Below are 19,709 nucleotides of genomic sequence, written 5' to 3'. Positions count from 1 at the left end.
TCACCCAACCTATCCAAGTCACCCTGCATCCTCTTAGCATCCTCCTCACTGCTAACACTGCCACCCAGCTTCGTGTCATCCGCAAACTTGGAGATGCTGCATTTAGTTCCCTCATCCAAGTCATTAATATATATTGTAAACAACTGGGGTCCCAGCACTGAGCCTTGCGGTACCCCACTAGTCACCGCCTGCCATTCTGAAAAGGTCCCGTTTACTCCCACTCTTTGCTTCCTGTCTGCTAACCAATTCTCCACCCACACCAATACCTTACCCCCAATACCTTGTGCTTTAAGTTTGCACACTAATCTCCTGTGTGGGACCTTGTCAAAAGCCTTTTGAAAATCCAAATATACCACATCCACTGGTTCTCCCCTATCCATTCTACTAGTTACATCCTCAAAAAATTCTATGAGATTCGTCAGACATGACTTTCCTTTCACAAATCCATGCTGACTTTGTCCGATCATTTCACCGCTTTCCAAATGTGCTGTTATCACATCCTTGATAACTGACTCCAGCAGTTTCCCCACCACCGATGTTAGGCTAACCGGTCTATAATTCCTCGGTTTCTCTCTCCCTCCTTTTTTAAAAAGTGGGGTTACATTAGCCACCCTCCAATCCTCAGAAACTAGTCCAGAATCTAATGAGTTTTGAAAAATTATCACTAATGCATCCACTATTTCTTGGGCTACTTCCTTAAGCACTCTAGGATGCAGACCATCTGGCCCTGGGGATTTATCTGCCTTCAATCCCTTCAATTTACCTAACACCACTTCCCTACTAACATGTATTTCACTCAGTTCCTCCATCTCACTGGACCCTCTGTCCCTTACTATTTCTGGAAGATTATTTATGTCCTCTTTAGTGAAGACAGAGCCAAAGTAATTATTCAATTGGTCTGCCAAGTCCTTGCTCCCCATAATCAATTCACCTGTTTCTGTCTGCAGGGGACCTACATTTGTCTTTACCAGTCTTTTCCTTTTTACATATCTATAAAAGCTTTTACAGTCCGTTTTTATGTTCCCCGCCAGTTTTCTCTCATAATCTTTTTTCCCCTTCCTAATTAAGCCCTTTGTCCTCCTCTGCTGAACTCTGAATTTCTCCCAGTCCATTTGTATGCTACTTCTTTGGAATTGATACTATCCCTAATTTCTCTTGTCAGCCACGGGTGCACTACCTTCCTTGATTTATTCTTGCCCAAAGACGAACCGGCTGGTAGGTTGACTGGTCATTGTGATTAGCCTAGGGTTCAACTTGGGGGGGGGGGGGGTCAGGAATGTCTATGCTGATTAGTTCACTGACCTGTGAATTGCTCTCTTAGCTGGTGTCTCCGTTGATACAGGTAGCAGCAGGAACACAAGAAACAGCAAACAATAATCCCGATGATGACAATAAATAGAAAGAGAGCAGAGGCAATTCCAGCAATAATCGTCGGGCTAGTTAAAGAGAAAGAGCAGAAACATTGTGTCAAAAAGCTGTAGTGACCAACGCATAATCAGAATCAACGTCCACTGACATGTCATGTTTAGTATCACTGGCATGTCATGACACATGTTGTTTTGCAGCAGCAGTACATTGTAATAAAATAACTATAAATTACAATAAGAAATACACTGCGGCCATACTTACCCACGGGAAAGGCTTCGGGAGTAATCCCCCGAGGAAGAAACCCGGAGCCGGGGTCCCTCAGGCAGTTTGATGTTGTTTACAACTTCACTCTGGCATCCTCTGTGACGACACTGGTGCCAAGCTGTATCGGTGCTTGCCCTTCCCTTGGACTACATGAGTGACGTGGAGAGCAGGAACCCGCTGCTTGGGCAACAGCCGGTTCTTCAAACCTTCCTGTCCAGGTTTTTGCCCTGGAGAGGACATAGTCCAGAGGCGCAAACCCATGATCCCTTGAGATCAACGGCTGCCTACTACTACCTCGTCCTTGATGGTAGCAATGAGAAGAAGACATGTCGTGGGAGATGGGGGTCCTTAATGATTGATGCCATCTTTTTTGAGGCATCGCCTTTTGACTGTGTCCTTGATGCTGGGGAGGCTAGTGCTCGTGATGGAGCTGGCTGAGTTTGCAAACCTCTGCTGCTTTTTCCAGTCCTGGGCAGCGGCCCCTCCATACCAGGTAGTGACGCAACCAGTTCAAATGCTCTCCACGGTACAGCTGCATGTTTTCAAGAGGTTTTAGTGACATACTAAATCTCCTCAAACTCCGAATGAAAAAAAGCTGCTGTCATGCCTTCTTTGTAACAACTATTCATATCAGTTGCTTGCCCCTAAATTTTGCAAGGTTTACAATATTGCGCGTTGCACGTTGGTTCCTGTACTGTGGAAAACGTCCTGCCTCGTCCCTGTGCCAAAGACGCCGCGCCCCAGAGGCCTCAATGACGACAGACCGGTGGCATTGACCTCCCCCATCATGAAGACCCTGGAAAGACTTGTTCTGGAGTTGCTCTGGCCTATGGTCAAGCCACACTTAGATCCCTTCCAGTTCGCCTACCAGCCCCGACTAGGAGTTGAGGATGCCATCGTCTACCTGCTGAACCGTGTCTACGCCCACCTGGACAAGCCAGCGAGCACAGTGAGGGTCATGTTTTTTGACTTCTCCAGTGTGTTCAACACCATCCGCCCTGCTCTGCTGGGGGAGAAACTGACAGCGATGCAGGTGGATGCTTTCCTGGTAACATGGATTCTTGATTACCTGACTGGCAGACCACAGTACGTGTGCTTGCAACACTGTGTATCCGACAGAGTGATCAGCAGCACTGGGGCTCCACAGGGGACTGTCTTGTCTCCCTTTCTCTTCACCATTTACACCTCGGACTTCAACTACTGCACACAGTCTTGTCATCTTCAGAAGTTTTCGGATGACTCTGTCATAGTTGGATGTATCAGCAAGGGAGATGAAGTCAAGTACAGGGCTACTGTAGGAAACTTTGTCACATGGTGTGAGCAGAATTATCTGCAGCTTAATGTGAAAAAGACTAAGGAGCTGGTGGTAGACCTGAGGAGAGCTAAGGTACCAGTGACCCCTGTTTTCATCCAGGGGGTCAGTGTGGACATGGTGGAGGATTACAAATAACTGGGGATACGTATTGACAATAAACTGGGCTGGTCAAAGAACACTGAGGCTGTCTACAAGAAGGGTCAGAGCCGTCTCTACTTCCTGAGGAGACTGAGGTCCTTTAACATCTGCCGGACGATGCTGAGGATGTTCTACGAGTCTGTGGTGGCCAGTGCGATCATGTTTGCTGTTGTGTGCTGGGGCAGCAGGCTGAGGGTAGCAGACACCAACAGGATCAGCAAACTCATTCGTAAGGCCAGTGATGTTGTGGGGATGGAACTGACTCTCTCACGGCAGTGTCTGAAAAGAGGATGCTGTCTAAGTTGCATGCCATCTTGGTCAATGTCTCCCATCCACTACATAATGTACTGGGTGGACACAGGAGTACATTCAGCCAGACTCATTCCTCCAAGATGCAGCACAGAGCGTCATAGGAAGTTATTCCTGCCTGTGGCCATCAAACTTTACAACTCCTCCCTTGGAGGGTCAGACATCCTGTGCCGATAGGCTGGTCCTGGACTTATTTCATAATTTACTGGCATAATTTACATATTACTATTTAACTATTTATGGTTCTATTACTGTTTATTATTTATGGTGCAACTGTAACGAAAACCAATTTCCCCCTGGGATCAATAAAGTATGACCATGACTATGACTATGAAAAGATTCAAGATTGTCATTTCCTGTACACAAGTGTAAGAACAAAATAACTGTTACTGTGGATCCAGTGCAGCACAGAAAAACCACAAAAGGTAAAACTAAAACACACACGTCTAAATGCATAAGATAGCATATATACATGGATTGATTGTATGCCCTTAAATTGGCACCAGGCTGTACATAAGGTGACTGGCGGGAGATAATAAAGCAGTGGTGGAGTTAGTGAGTGGAGACAATCGGTCTTACTGCTTGGGGAAAGTAACTGTTTTTGGGGCTGGTGGCCCTAGGGTGTATGCTACATTGCCTCCTCCCTAATGGGACTGGGTCAAACAGAGCACAAACAGGGTGTATGGAATCCTTCACGATAGAACATGTAATGTTAGGGAAGTGGTAAGAGATCATTTGGAAAAATAACAGGATATGGTATGGTTAATATGGATTTATGAAAGGAATTTCATGTTTGAGAGATCTCTGAAATTATAATTAGCAGAATAAACAAAGGGGAACCAGAGTATGTGACATATTTAAACACTCAGTGTGACTTTGAGAGAATGCCACACAGGAGAATAGAACAAGCAACATAACAGCATAGAACAGGCCATTCGGCCAACAATTACCCAAATCTGAGATCAATCTAACTCCTTTCTCCCACTCAGCCCTCTATTTTTCTTTCATCCATGCGCCTAAGATACATTAAGTGTTCCTAATATATCTGCCTTTACTACCGTGCATGTTCCATACACCCACCACTCTTTGTGTAAAGAACTTACCTCTGACATCTCCCCTATACTCTTTCAATTGCCTTAAAATTATGCCCTTGTATTAGCCATTTCTGTCCTAGGAGAAAGTCTCTGGCTGTCTATGATCTATGCCTCTTGTCATCTTGTAACCTCTACCAAGTCACCTGTCATTCTCCTTCGCCCCAAAGAGAAAAGCCCATTCCATCTTCATAGAATCTGCTTACTAACCCAAGAAACACCCTGGTAAATGAGGGGACCTGAACTGAATACAATATTCCAAGTATGGCCTAATCAGGATTTTATAGAGCTGCAACATTACGTCACGGCTCTTGAACACAATCCCCCAACTAATGATGGCCAACACATCTTACACCTTCATAAACATCAATTGGCGCAACAAGAATATTAAACAAAATGTGAGCACATTGGATTGGGGGTTGACGAATGTTTTATTGAATTTTATTTAGAGATACAGCACAGAATAGGCCCTTTGAGCTGCGTCCCTTAGCAACCCCCGATTTTAACCCTAGTCTAATCATGGGACAATTCACAATGACCAATCTACTTACTAATTAGTATGTCTTTGGACAGCGGGAGAAAACCGTAGCACCGGAGGAAATTCACAGGAAGAAACATACAAACTTGCTTGCAACTCTGAACTCTTACCTCCTGAGCTGTAATAGCGTCACACTAACGGCTACACTAGTATGGTTTGTTAATTTATTATGGAAGTACATAAACTGTATATTACCATTTACAACCCTGGAATTCATTTTCTTGCAGGCATTTACAGGTGAATACAATAGAATTTATAACAACTATATGTAGACAAAGACTGACAAACAACCAATGTGCAAATATAAAAAATAATGCTGAGAATGTTAGTTGTAGAGTCCTTGAAAGTGACTCTACGAATGATTGTACAGTCAGTTCAGAGTTGTGGTGAATGAAGTTATCCATTTTGGTTGAGGGGTAATAACTGTTCCTGAACATGGTGGTGTGGGAGCTAAGTCTCCTGCGCAATGGTAGTAATGAGTTGTGAGGAGAGAGCATGGTCTGGAGGGTGGAAGTGCAAATGGCATTACATAGTGTACAAGTAATCAGTGAATAGCCAGACAACTCAAAGTGACACAGCAGGCAATGTTATTGCATCAAGCACAGCTCCAGTGACCAAAGTTCAAACCTGACCTCTCTGTGCCTTTTGTGTGGAGTTTACACGCTTCCTCTAGTTTCTCCTGGGTATGCTGGTTTCTTCACACAGCACAAAGATTGATGATTGGCAAGTTAAACAGCCACTTTAATTGAACTTTTGTCTGACAGAGGAATAGAATAGATGGGATTGTCTTTGTAGTCACCAGAAACCCAATGGGCCAGATGGCCTCCTTAAACATTCAGTGGCCATTTTAGGTATACCAGTACACCTACTCATTAATACAAATATCTAAACAGCCAATCATGTGGCAGCAACTCAATAAATAAAAGTATGCAGACATGGGCATGAGGTACAGTTCTTGTTCAGATGGAACATCAAAATGGTGAAGAAATGTGACCCAAGTGATTTTGACCATGGAATGATTGTTGGTGCCAGATGGGGTGGTTTGAGTACATTGGAAACTGCTGATCTTCTAGAATTTTTCTAGAGTTTACAGAGAATGGTGCAAAAAAAAAAGAAAAAAATCCAATGAGCGCAGTTCTGTAGGTGTAAGCACCTTGTTAATGAGGGCAGTCAGAGGAGAATGGCCAGACTGGTTCAAGCTGACGGGAAGGCGACAGTAACTCAGATAACCACATCTTACAACAGTGATGTGGAGAAGAGCATCTCTGAATGTACAACACATAGAACCTTGAAATGGATGGGCTACAGCAGCAGAAGACTACCAACACACAGAAATACACTCAGTGATCATTTTATTAGGGCCTGTTTCTGTGCTTTATGTCTCTACTATGATTTTGTTTGATATCTGGTGTGCACTGCTAGGAAGTGATGGAATCTAATAGAATTACTATCTTAAGTGGTATTTAAATTGGCAAGGCATTTCACAGTCAGTGGTGTTGACGGTAGTTTGGGAAACTATTCTGTAAAGTGTAAACTATTCTGTGCACACTGTTTCAGGTATTGAACAATCTGTTGGTGTGACCATACTAATAATAATATTAGAAAATGCTGGCAAACTTAGCAGGTCAAGCAAAGAGAAAGCATTAACAATTTGCATCAGGACCTTCATTGGAGTCAAGAAAGAGATCATTCAAAGAGAGATCAAAGAAGAGTCTAGGTAACAGAGTAGCTGGAGGTGGCAAATGGGAGGAACAAAGAGCATTAGAATGAAATATATGGGCAGTGTGATCTGATATATTTCAAATTTCCAGTATCTGCAGAGAAACCATGAGCCCCCACATCCAATGCCACTTCTGTCTTCTTCAATGGTATCTTACCACCAAACACATCTTAACCTCCCCCCAACTCTCCTTTTCCTGCAGGGATCACTTCCTCTGTGATTTTCTTGTCCTCCACATCTACTTACCTACTGGCACCTATCCCTGGAAATGGCAGAAATGCTACACGTAACCATTCAAACTTTCCTTCCAGGTGAGGATACACTTCACCTGCGTACCTGTTGGGGTCATCTAGTGTATCTGGTGCACCTGATACGGCCTCCACTACGCTGGAGAAACCTGACAAAAATTGGGGGCCTGCTTTATCAGGCACCTCTACTCCATCTGCAAGAAACAGAATTTTCTGGGGCCCAACCATTTTAATTCCTATCCCATTCCTGTTTTGACATGTCGGTCCATGGGTTCCTCTTTTGCCATGATGAGGCCACTCTCAGGGTGGAGGAACAAAACCACAAATTTTGTCTGAGTAGCTTTCAACTTGACGTCATGAACAATGATTTCTCCTTTTAGTAATTTCCTTCTCCCTTCCCTCTTCAATACCCCAATCTGGACTCCTACCGCTTCTCCTCACTTGCCCATCACCACCCTCGAGCCTCTCCTCTTTCCCTTTCTCCCATGGTCCACTCTCCTCTCCTATCAGATTCCTTCTTCTCCACCTCTTTGTCAGCTATCACTTGGCTTCACCCATCCCCTTCTAACTTGTCCTTCTTCCCCTCCCCCTACAAACAGGAGAATGGGGCTGAGAGAAAGAATGAATCAGGCATGACAGAGTGGCAGTGAGTGAAATGACCTGATTTTACTCCTGTGTATGGAGTCAGTGGTACTGGAATGACTGTGGGTAACCCAATGGCACTGCAGTTTCTGGGTGGCACGATAGCATAGCGGTTAGCGTAACACTATTACAGCACTAGCCATAAGATTGGACTTAGATTGCTGTAAGGAGTTTGTATGTTCTCACTGTGACCGCCTGGGTTTCCCGCAGTGCGCCAGTTTCCTCCCAAAGTCCGAGGTGGTACGGGTTAGGATTAGTGAGCTTTGGGCATGCTAAGTTGGTGCCAGAAGCGTTGCAGCACTTTGCAAGCTGCCCCAGCACAATCCTCCCTGATTTGCTGTGACGCAAACGACACATTTCATGTGCATTTCGATGTAAGTGGCAAACAAAGCTGGTCTTTCACCTTTCCAGTTCATCTCGGGTAAAGCCTTCCCTACCACTGAGCACATCCACATGGTGCACTGTCTCAGGAGAACTGCATCCACCATCAAGGACCCCTACCATCATGCCTTCTTCTCGCTGCTGCCATCAGGAGGAAGGTACAGGAGCCTCAGGACACACACCATCAGGTTCAGGAACAGTTATTACACTTCGGCCATCAGGATCTTGTACCAGCATGGATAACTTTACTTACCCCATCACTGCACACCACAACCTACACACTCATTTTCAAGGACTCTTCATTTCATTCATTTGATATTTATTGATAACTATTATTATTAATAATTGATGATTATTATTGTTTTTTTATTTAGATTAGATTAGATTAAATTAGATTAGATTATGAGGACCCGCAGTCCTCTTTTATTGTCATTTAGTAATGCATGCATTAAGAAATGATACAATATTCCTCTCGTGTGATATCACAGAAACACAGAACAGACCAAGACTGAAAAACTGACAAAAACCACATAATTATAACACATAGTTACAACACTGCAAGCAATACCGTAACTTGATGAAGAACAGGCCATTTAGCATGGTAAAAAGTTCAAAGTCTCTCAAAGTCCCACATCTCACGCAGATGGGAGAAGGAAGAAAACTCTCCCTGCCATATCCGACCACAGTCCGACTCTGAGTTGTCCGAAAACTTCGAGCTCCGACCAGCCCTCCGACACCGAGCACCAAGCACCATCTCTGCCGAACGCTTCGACGCCAGACCCGGCTGCCAGCAGCAGGCAAAGCCGAGGATTTTGGGGCCTTCCCTCTGGAGATTCTCGATCGCACAGTAGCAGCGGCAGCGAACCGGGCATTTCAGAAGTTACTCCAGATGTTCCTCCGTGCTCTCACAGCTGTCTCTATCAAATCAGAATTGTGCATGGCCCCTATTTAACAATACGATATCATTTCACCAGAGAGGCTACGCGCGCTGCGTCGCGTCGCCATCTTCTCCTCCCTCCACAGTTTCTTGGCTTTTGCACACTGGTTGTTTGTTTGTCCTGTTGGAAGTGGTCTTTCATTGATTCTATTGTGTTTCTTGTACTTTCTGGTAGCAGCAGAGATACCGAGGAGCAGATTGGGAGGCAGATTTTGGAAAGGTGCAAAAATAACAGGGTTGTTATCATGGGTGACTTTAACTTCCTTAATATTGATTGGCACCTGATTAGTTCCAAGGGTTTAGACAGGGCAGAGTTTGTTAAGTGTGTCCAGGACGGATTCCTGTCACAGTATGTTGAGAGGCCGACTATGGGAATGCCATACTAGATCTAGTATTAGGTAATGAACCGGGTCAGGTCACAGATCTCTCAGTGGGTGAGCATCTGGGGCACAGTGACCACCACTCCCTGACCTTTAGTATTATCATGGAAAAGGATAGAATCAGAGAGGACAGGAAAATTTGTAATTGGGGAAGGGCAAATCATGAGGCTATAAGGCCAGAACTTGTAGGTGTGAATTGGGATGATGTTTTTGCAGGGAAATATACTATGGACATGTGGTCGATGTTTGAGATCTCTTGCAGGATGTCAGGGATAAATTTGTTGGTGAAGAAGATAAAAAATGGTAGGGTGAAGGAACCATGGGTGATGAGTGAGGTGGAAAATCTAGTCAGGTGGAAGAAGACAGCATACATGAGGTTTAGGAAGCAAGGATCAGATGGGTCTATTGAGGAATGTAGGGTAGCAAGAAAGGAGCTTAAGAAGGGGCTGAGAAGAGCAAGAAGGGGGCATGAGAAGGCCTTGGTGAGTAGGGTAAAGGAAAACCCCAAGGCATTCTTCAATTATGTGAAGAACAAAAGGATGACAGGAGTGAAGGTAGGACCGATTAGAGATAAAGGTGGGAAGATGTGCCTGGAGGCTGTGGAAGTGAACGAGGTCCTCAATGAATACTTCTCTTCGGTATTCACCAATGAGAGGGAATTTGATGACGGTGACGGCAATATGAGTGAGGTTGATGTTCTGGAGCATGTTGATATTAAGGGAGAGGAGGTGTTGGAGTTATTAAAATACTTTAGGACGGAAGTCCCCGGGGCCTGACGGAATATTCCCCAGGCTGCTCCATGAGGTGAGGCAAGAGATTGCTGAGCCTCCAGCTAGGATCTTTATGTCCTCGTTGTCTATGGGAACGGTACTGGAGGATTGGAGGGAGGCGAATGTTGTCCCCTTGTTCAAAAAAGATAGTAGTAATTATAAGTCCGGGTAATTATAGACCAGTGAGCCTTACGTCTGTGGTGGGAAAGCTGCTGGAAAAGATTCTTAGAGATAGGATCTATGGGCATTCAGAAAATCACGGTCTGATCAGGGACAGTCAGCATGGCTTTGTTAAGGGCAGATCGTGTCTAACAAGCCTGATAGAATTCTTTGAGGAGGTGATCAGGCATATAGATGAGGGTAGTGCAGTGGATGTGATTTACATGGATTTTAGTAAGGCACTTGACAAGGTTCCACATGGTAGGCTTATTCAGAAAGTCAGAAGGCATGGGATCCAGGGAAGTTTGGCCAGGTAGATTCAGAATTGGCTTGCCTGCAGAAGGCAGTGGGTTGTGGTGGAAGGAGTACATTCAGATTGGAGGGTTGTGACTAGTGGTGTCCCACAAGGATCGGTTCTGGGACCTCTACTTTTTGTGATTTTTATTAATGACCTGGATGTTGGGGTAGAAGGGTGGGTTGGCAAGTTTGCAGACGACACAAAGGTTGGTGGTGTTGTAGATAGTGTAGAGGATTGTCGAAGATTACAGAGAGACATTCGTAAGTTGCAGAAGTGGGCTGAGAAGTGGCAGATGGAGTTCAACCCGAAGAAGTGTGAGGTGGTACACTTTGGAAGAACAAACTCCAAGGCAAAGTACAAAGTAAATGGTAGGATACTTGGTAGTGTGGAGGAGCAGAGGGATCTGGGGGTACATGTCCATAGATCCCTGAAAGTTGCCTCATAGGTAGATAGGGTAGTTAAGAAAGCTTTCATAAGTCGAGGGATAGAGTTTAAGAGTCGCGAGGTAATGATGCAGCTGTATAAAACTCTGGTTAGGCCACACTTGGAGTACTGTGTCCAGTTCTGGTCGCCTCACTATAGGAAGGATGTGGAAGCATTGGAAAGGGTACAAAGGAGATTTACCAGGATGCTGCCTGGTTTAGCGAGTATGGATTATGATCAGAGATTAAGGGAGCTAGGGCTTTACTCTTTGGAGAGATGGAGGATGAGAGGAGACATGATAGAGGTATACAAGATATTAACAGGAATAGATAGGGTGGATAGTTAGTGCCTCGTCCCCCGGGCACTACTGCTTAATACAAGAGGACATGGCTTTAAGGTAAGGGCTGGGAAGTTCAAAGGGGATATTAGAGGAAGGTTTTTTACTCAGTGGTTGGTGCGTGGAATACACTGCCTGAGTCAGTGGTGGAGGCGGATACACTAGTGAAGTTTAAGAGACTACTAGACAGGTATATGGAGGAATTTAAAGTGGGAGGCAGGGTTTGAGGGTCGGCACAACAATGTGGGCCGAAGGGCCTGTACTGTGCTGTACTATTCTATGTTCTATGTTCTGTGAATGACCAAGAAAATGAATCTCAGTGTTAAATACGATGTCATATCTGCTTTGATAATACATTTACTTTGAACTTTTAGAACGTCTGAATGGTTCTGAAAAATACGTGGACTGTCCAGAGTCAGTGGCTTTGGTCAAACTGTGATGAGCCACTCTCAACATGCAGTCTGCCCTTATTGCCTTTGGTACTGTCTTGCCATGTGTGTCAGTACGTACAGCCAGCAGTGTGCTTGGGCTGGTCATGCAAATGATGCTAGTATGGAGTGTGTGCACAGATCATTTATATCACGGTGAGTTTGTATGTGATAGACGGCCACACATCCAGTGGTTCTTATTGGCATGCTGAGGGCTTGCTCTTGCCGACAATCATCCATGCACCATCAATCTGCAGGACGTGTCACTCAGGGACTTGGGCTGAATTATATTTTTTTGTGTGACTGCATGATTACTGCTATCCTCTATGTGCTATATGTGTCTTGTGCTGTATATGACTGTTGGTACTGTGTTTTGTAGTTTGGCCCCAGAGGAACGATGTTTTGTGTGGTTGTATTCATGTATAGTTGAATGATAATTAAATGAGCTTGAATTTGTTGGGTTAAGGTGGTTCTGGTAAGGGAGTGGCGGTGTATTGAAGGGTTTGTCAACCCCAGAATCTGATGGTAATGATTCAGATTATTTATCACATGTACATTGAAACATTCAGTGAAATTCGTCGTTTGGACTAACCAACACAGCTGACGGTGTGCTGGGAACCACACGTAAGGGTCGCTGCACATTATGGTGCCAATGTCGCATGCTCCCAATGCTCCGTAGAACACCACAGAGTACAGACAACAAAACAACAGCAGAAACAAGTGCTGTTCTTCCCATCTTCCCAAGCAGCCAGCGAGCCGTGCACATACATACTGTACACAGTCCTCTAAATGCAGGACAGGCTGTCTTTGGCCTCCGGCAGACTCCTTTCCACTTTCCACTTCCCCGGTGGAGTCAGAGATTCAGAGACTCAGGCATCCGGTCATTGAGTCTTGACTTCTGGACTTCCAACTGACCTTCTTGTTTCAATCTGAACTTCCGATCAATGTTTGGTATTGGCCGAGGACTCAAAGATGACGGGGCCCCAATATTACGCCTCAAAATTCAGTCCCACTGACTCACCTAGAGGGCCTCCGCTGCTTGTGCCTCCTGCCCACAAGGAACTCTGATCCAGGAACACTTTTAACAACTGCAGCCCTCATCCTCGCTGGTGTGTGGACCACACCCATGTCACTGGCCTTCGAAAGCTTAGACTCCAGTCTGACCTCGAATTCCCTAAAATCCCTTTCCCTAAAAATCTAACCCCTAACCCCCATCTCACCAGGGCACAATGGGAACATTTGGTTCCACAAGAATGGAAGCTTCACCTTTTTCAACCGGATCCAGGCAGACCAGCACTGGTGTGTCAATAGTCTCAGTTACTCTAACACCTGCTTCCGAAAACTCCAGTTTCAATGACAAGTAATCACCATATGGGTAATCATCAGTACTAGGCCCCAAATCTCAAGGGCACTAAGTGCCATCAATGGTAACTGTGTCAAATACTGGTTGTAAAAGGATTTATAAAACAAAGTAACTTGAGAACCTGTGTCAAGTATGGCTTTAGCACAAACACCTTCAATCCGAATGGATACATGAAAACTTGGTCCCACTAAATCTTCAGGAATAGTGTTTTGCACTTTAGTATTTCCCTTGATACAGTGATGGAATGTGTTCTCTCTAAGATGCAAAGCCGTTCCTTTACTGGGTCCCTCCGTAATTTTGCTTCATTTCTTCTGTTTGATTAACCGCTAACTTACTTTTGGAAGAAGATCTTCCCGTCCCTCACAGTCTTGCTTGAAAGATCCATCTTGTCCACAGTTGTAACAGAAAATACCGGCTGCCCCTCTAGTCAAGAAACTCTTCTCAGCAACATTCTTCTGCTTAGCAAGTCTTCCAGCGGGGTCGGGTTTCCCAATGGACATATCACGTTTAGCTGGAACATTAGCAAATATCCACTGAGTCAGCTCAGCTCAAAGGGCTTTCACCCATTCCTTGTGGCATCAGGGCTCAGCTTAGCAGCAGACACTATCACTGAATACTCAGCTTTTGGAAACGTTCCACTTCTCAGTCATGCCTTCCTCCTCTCTAATATCTCTGAGTAACTTGGTGACAGACAGAGGAAGGCGCATCTTCTAGGTCATTCGAATACATAGAGCAATCACATCATGTGACAGCACTTCCTTCATAACTCTCACCCTCTTCACCCTTAGCTACATTCCCCCCCACCTCCCTCCAGGGATATAGCCCTACCTCTCAAGCTGCCCATTCTATTGGGCACCGTGACTTCAGTCACATCACTGACAGCCTGGATTAATACGACATCCGTACTAGCTGACTGGTCAAAATGCCATTCAGTGTAACTTCCCCAACACTCAGCACTTTAAGTAGCATTTCATCAGGAATTTGCACTGCACCAGACCTTAATCCCATGGCAACCATAATAACGTACCTTAATTATGACGCATCTCACTTTCCACAATCACTAAATTAAACACTGGCTTAAACACACAAATAAACGGCTTAATCAATCCTTATACAGCATTCGAAATCCAGGACGAGCCCCCTCAAATGCAACCCTCTCACTGGGGCCCATACACCAACTTGGCTCGTTAGCTAACCCTGCTAACAGCCACATGACTCAGCAGTGGGAAGGCCACCTTTCATAAGCAATATACGTCTGCAGTCAGTATGATTGGGGTTCAACCAAACAGGAAAGTTGGGAAGCACTGATTAAGGAACACTGATGGTAACAAATGCTATGTAAATACGGCCCCATACACAATCACAGGTCGCCAAGAAATGACAGAGTATACACCAGCTTATAATTATAAAGAGTATATTTACCAATTTTTCCACGTTATCGAACAATTAACAGAAAAAGAAAATAAAAATAAAAAGTTAAACCAGTCCAATGTGCACATAAACACTGGAGCTCATTTCTGGAGTAATTGGGTGTATCGCTTACTCACATGCTGAACCCATGTTCTGCATGAAAGACACCAGTCGCGGTTTGAACTTCCCTCGAAGACCATCTCGGAATGAACTGGCTAACTCAGCGGTATTGGCACTTCGTCCTTTGAACCATTCTTATACACAAAGCACTTCTTATAATGGGGTCTCTCCTTCGAGCGGCATTTTAAATCTTTCCTTGTGCCCTGCTCCGCAGCTCCCACCAAAAGATCTCAAACTAGAATTCCTTCTGTCTTTCAGAAATCTCATCCGCCCAAGCCTCTTGAATGTTCCACTGGGCAGAAAGTTACAACATGTACCAAGACAACCACGGCTGGCTGACACCACATTGCTAAGCTGGACAACATGGCTTCTTATCCTTAACCAAAGCCAAAAAACTGCTTTTACAGAAAACTATTAAATTAAAAATACCTCATAGCATAGCAGTAGAAATCTTACCCAGGGCATTACACATCTAAAAATGTACAGCTAAATCTGAGCCGTGATTTAGAATGAGGAGTGTTCTCTGCTGGTGTCCATTGCTAGGGCTGTGACGGCAAGTGTGGCTTTGGCAGGACAGTGGTGGTTGGAGGTTTCAGTGGGGCCGGTGTGGTAATGGACAGGGTGGGTTGAGGATGTAGTAGTGGGGTTGGCGGTGAGGGGTGGTCTGCTGATGCTCATAGCAACATATCAACACGATTCAAGCTCTTTTCCAGTTTGCATCTACAACTCGATCATGTTAATCATGCACATTAACAGCGATTAATTCACAGGCCTCATGAAAATACTTTTAGAAATTTAGCAGGCAATTTAGCGTGTACAGCTATATGGCACAGATACGGGCCTTTGGCCCAACCAGTCCTTGCTGACCACAGCGCCACCCAGCTAGTCCTAATTTCTTGTGTGTCCCATTTCTCTCTAGGCCTTGCTCCTCCATGTAGCTATCCAAATTCTTCTCTAATGATACTATTGTACCTCTCTTAACCACTTCCTCTGGCAGCTTGTAAACGTAACTTTGCTAGATCAAATAACGACAGCATAAAAAGATCGTTACTTATCTTTTCACCTGTTTATTTCTTCGAGCTCAGCCGGCGAGTGAACTTAGACCCGACATCAGGGAGAGACCCTGTCTCATCTCCCCGGCGGTTCTACAAGTTCACTGCACGATGTCAGAATTGTCAGAAGTTATAAGGCCACTGATACAAAAGAACAATCAGTTTGATAACTATTCCGGTCAAGTCAATGGACTATTGATACAGAGAGCAATCAGTTTGATATCTATTCTGGCCAAGTCAATGGACTATTGATACAAAAGTACAATCAATTTGTTAGACACTCCAGCCACCTTAATTAAGGAAAAGAATGTCCTACCTGGTTTGCTGGAGGCACAACTTAATTACAAAGGTAAGAACATCTGTCAAATTTATGCTTTAATTAAGAAAGGAATGTTCTGTCTAATTTCCATTAGGCACTGCTTTTTGTCAAAATCAAAAGGTGTGAAAAGCCCAGAGACATCTGACGTGGATCTGGGCAAACTTGAATTATCTTGCTCCAAAGAAGGCAGCTGTGAGACATTATTCAAATACACTGCAGTCACAGACATAGTCAGTACTGAATCCATTGTTTACAGGAATCTTGAGAATCTCCCTTTCCCTTAAACTTTATCAAGCTCATTCCATAAACACTCAGTGGCCACTTTATTTGGCACATTTGTACACCAGCTCATTAATGCAAATATTTAATCAGCCAATCATGTGGCAGCAACTTAATACATAAAAGCATGCAGACCTGGTCAGTTGTTGTTCAGACCAAACATCAGAATGGGGAACAGAAATGTAATCTAAGTGACTTTGACTGTGGGATGATTGTTGGTGCCAGATGGGGTGGTTTGAGTATCTCAGAAGTTGTTGAACTCCAGTAGAATTTACAGAAAATAATACATCCTGTGAGTGGCAGTTCTGTAGGTGAAAACACCTTATTAATGAAGCAACACACACACAAAATGCTGAAGGAACTCAGCTGGCCAGGCAGCATCTATGGAAGACAGTAAATAGTTGATGTTTCAGGCCTATTAATGAGGTCACTGATTCAAGCTGGCAGGATGGTAACAGTAACTCAAATAACCACGTTACAACAGTGTTGTGAGAAAGAATCCAGTGTTTTCCTGGTGTATATGACAAATAAACTCTTCTCGGGCTTCAAGCTGGAAGCCCAAGACGAGATTATTCGTCTACTTCTGTACCTAATAAAGTGGGTGTACTCATTGCCCTCTGCACGGAAAAGTTACTCTTCAGATCCTTTTTAAATCTTCTCCCTTTCACACTTTACCCCGAGGAGAAGATTTACCATCACCCTTTTACATGCGTCTCATAATTAGTGTTTAAAATTACCCCTCATTCTCCTATGCCTGTGTGGAATGATACAGACTTTTGAAATCAGATTACCATCCTGGTATTTTGGTGTGTCAGTGGAATCTTTAATAAAGTTCCTTCCTTTTTAATCAGCTTGTTGTACGTAATCATAGCCTGAATGTTCAGTTAGTCAAAGCCCTGCCACACTTTCCCAAAGTGAATTCTGTCTCCAACTCAACAATTTTATTTTGTAGTTGCAAGTCCGAAGTTCAGAGTAAATGTATTGTCGACGTACAAGTGTCATCATGTGCAACCCTGAGATTCATTTTCCTGTGGGCATTCACAATAGATACCAAGAAACACAATAGAATCACTGAGAAACTGCACAAAAAGGGTGATGAATCTGTGGAATTCATTACACAGATGGTTGTAGAGGCCAAGTCATTGGGTATATTTAGAGCGATAGTTGAAAGGTTCTTAATTAGTAAGGGCAAAGGTTATGGGGCTAAGACAGGAGAATGGTTTTCAGAGGGATAATTATCCGTGACGAAATAGCGGTGTGGATTTGATGGCCCGATTGGCCTAATTCTACCCCCTATGTCTTATATTCTTCTGGTGCAACAAAGACAGACAACCAATGTGTAGAAGGCGACAAACTGTGCAAAAATATAATAAAATTAATAAGGAAGAAATAAATAATATCAAGAACATGAGTGGTAGTCTTTGGAAGTGAGTCCATAGGTTGTAGAATTAGTTTACGGTTGAGGAGAATGAAGTTATCCATGCTGGTTCAGGAGCCTGATGGTTGTAGGGTAATAAACGTTCCTGAACCTGGTGATGTGGGACCTCAGGTTCCTGTACGTCCTTCCTAATGGCCACAGCGAGAAGACAGCATGGCCTGGATTCTGGTCAGAACTGTTATTAATTCGATCTCGACCCTTCTTCTCCAACAGTTCATTCTTTTATGAGGCTTGCTGTTAAGAGTTAATTGACTGAGCTGCCAATCAATATTGCTGTCATTAATGAATTGGAAGCATTTTTATCTGTAAACCTGTGAAATCTGAGAACAGAGTAAAACACCACTCTACCACATGGTGGTGCAATGGGCAACTGGAAGGGAAAGTTTTACAATAAGGTGGTGATGTGCTTTGTTGCATCGGTCTCTCCAGATACAACAAATAGTGCAAATATTGTTTTACACCTTTTTCTTGATTGCAAGACCTTGTTGGACATTAATAATACAAAATACTGTCAGTTTGGTTGATGTGTGAAACAGACAGCATAGGAGCTGCATAGCCTTGGGTTACTGCATGGATCACGCCCTCATTCTGTGTAGCCTTGGGTTACTGCATGGATCACGCCCTCATACTGTGGCATTGCTTGATACAGTCACCCAGAAGAGGAGGCACCACAGGCAGTGTGGGGGAAAATGGAACCGTGTAGTGCTGGAGTTCGTGCTAGGTTAAAGGCTAGCAACTGCAAGGCGTCTCTGTCATCAATACCATAAGTAGTGGTGGTTGGGGGTGTGGAGGTATGGGTGGGTGAGTGGGCGGAGGTGTTGATCAGTCTTACTACTTGGGGAAAATAGCTGTTTTTGAGTCTGGTGGTCTTGGTGTGGAAACTACATAGCTTCCTCCCTGATGGAAGTGGGACAAACAGTTGATGAGGATGGTGAGTAGGATCCTTCATGATGTCACTAGCCCATTTCCAGCACCTTTCTGCATATTTGTACGTCTTGGGTGGCAGGTAGGCTGGTGCTGGTGGTGCATTGGCTATGTGTGACTATACGTATGTACTCTGTTTGGCACCTTGGCCCCAGAGGACTGATATTTTGCTTAGCTGTATACATGTGTATGTTTGAATCACAATAAACTTGAACTTGAAGTTTAAAGGAGAAACACTGCAAGAGAACAGGAACAAACCAGTCAGCCAGGACAGAATCTGTGAACACAGAGGAGGGCAAGCTGAATGGGAAAGAACACAAGAGGAGAGTAAATACAAGGACAGCAACGTCCATGTCAGAGTGCGAGCTGGATGTGGAAGACCAGGAATTAAATTCAAAAATGACAGAACTGATGCAGAGGGGGTGTTGATTTATGGACAGTAACGCTTCTCAGCCCGTGCCTTTGGTGTTGTAGATCCTGCACTGTAAAGCTTTGTGCCAACTGCTACGCTACCATAATGTCTGTCTTATAGTTTGAGTGAGACGTAGAATTCTCCATGTTTGATCATGCAGGGATTTGATAACTGACAAAGTGATTGATGCTTCCAAACAGAAGTTGGGACAAAACTGCGATTGTTCTAGGGTTTGAATAAAAAATAAAATAACATCTGTGATCAACAGGAAGGTGAGGACCATGGCATTTTTTTTTCTAATGATTTGAGCTCTTAAGTCTAGTAAGTAGTGCTAGCCCAGTTAAACACATCTCCTGTGCCATAAGTAAAATGTCAGATATTAGCATTGTCAAGACTCTCCCCCATCTATCCCACAATCTTTTTTAATGGCCAACCAACAGGAGGTACCATGGCATTAGGACAGGGACTGTTAGGATGGGGAACAACCTATTCTCCCAGGACATGAAACTATTGAACTCTCTACCACCACCCAGGTCTCATCACATGCTTGCAGCATTACACTGTTTACGTTTTAACGTGCTGTAAACACACCTTATGCTAAACGTCAGTCTTCTGAGATATATTTTATTGTTTGAAAATTTGTGAT

General features: G+C 44.2%; 1 protein-coding gene across 1 annotated transcript in view; it reads right to left on the bottom strand.

Annotated features, from left to right (window-relative positions):
• Positions 1 to 19,709, bottom strand: part of shisa4 (shisa family member 4) — a 140,675-nt gene that overhangs the window by 23,910 nt on the left and 97,056 nt on the right. The window contains exon 4 of the mRNA XM_063065089.1: positions 1,303 to 1,436. Within this exon, the coding sequence (XP_062921159.1) occupies positions 1,303 to 1,436 (134 nt within the window). The remainder of the gene's footprint in view (positions 1 to 1,302; positions 1,437 to 19,709) is intronic.

Source organism: Mobula hypostoma, chromosome 13 (genome assembly GCF_963921235.1).
Source record: "Mobula hypostoma chromosome 13, sMobHyp1.1, whole genome shotgun sequence".
NCBI classification, from domain to species: domain Eukaryota; kingdom Metazoa; phylum Chordata; class Chondrichthyes; order Myliobatiformes; family Myliobatidae; genus Mobula; species Mobula hypostoma.
Note: the sequence above shows the minus strand (reverse complement) of the source record. Positions and strands in the feature narration are given on the sequence as shown.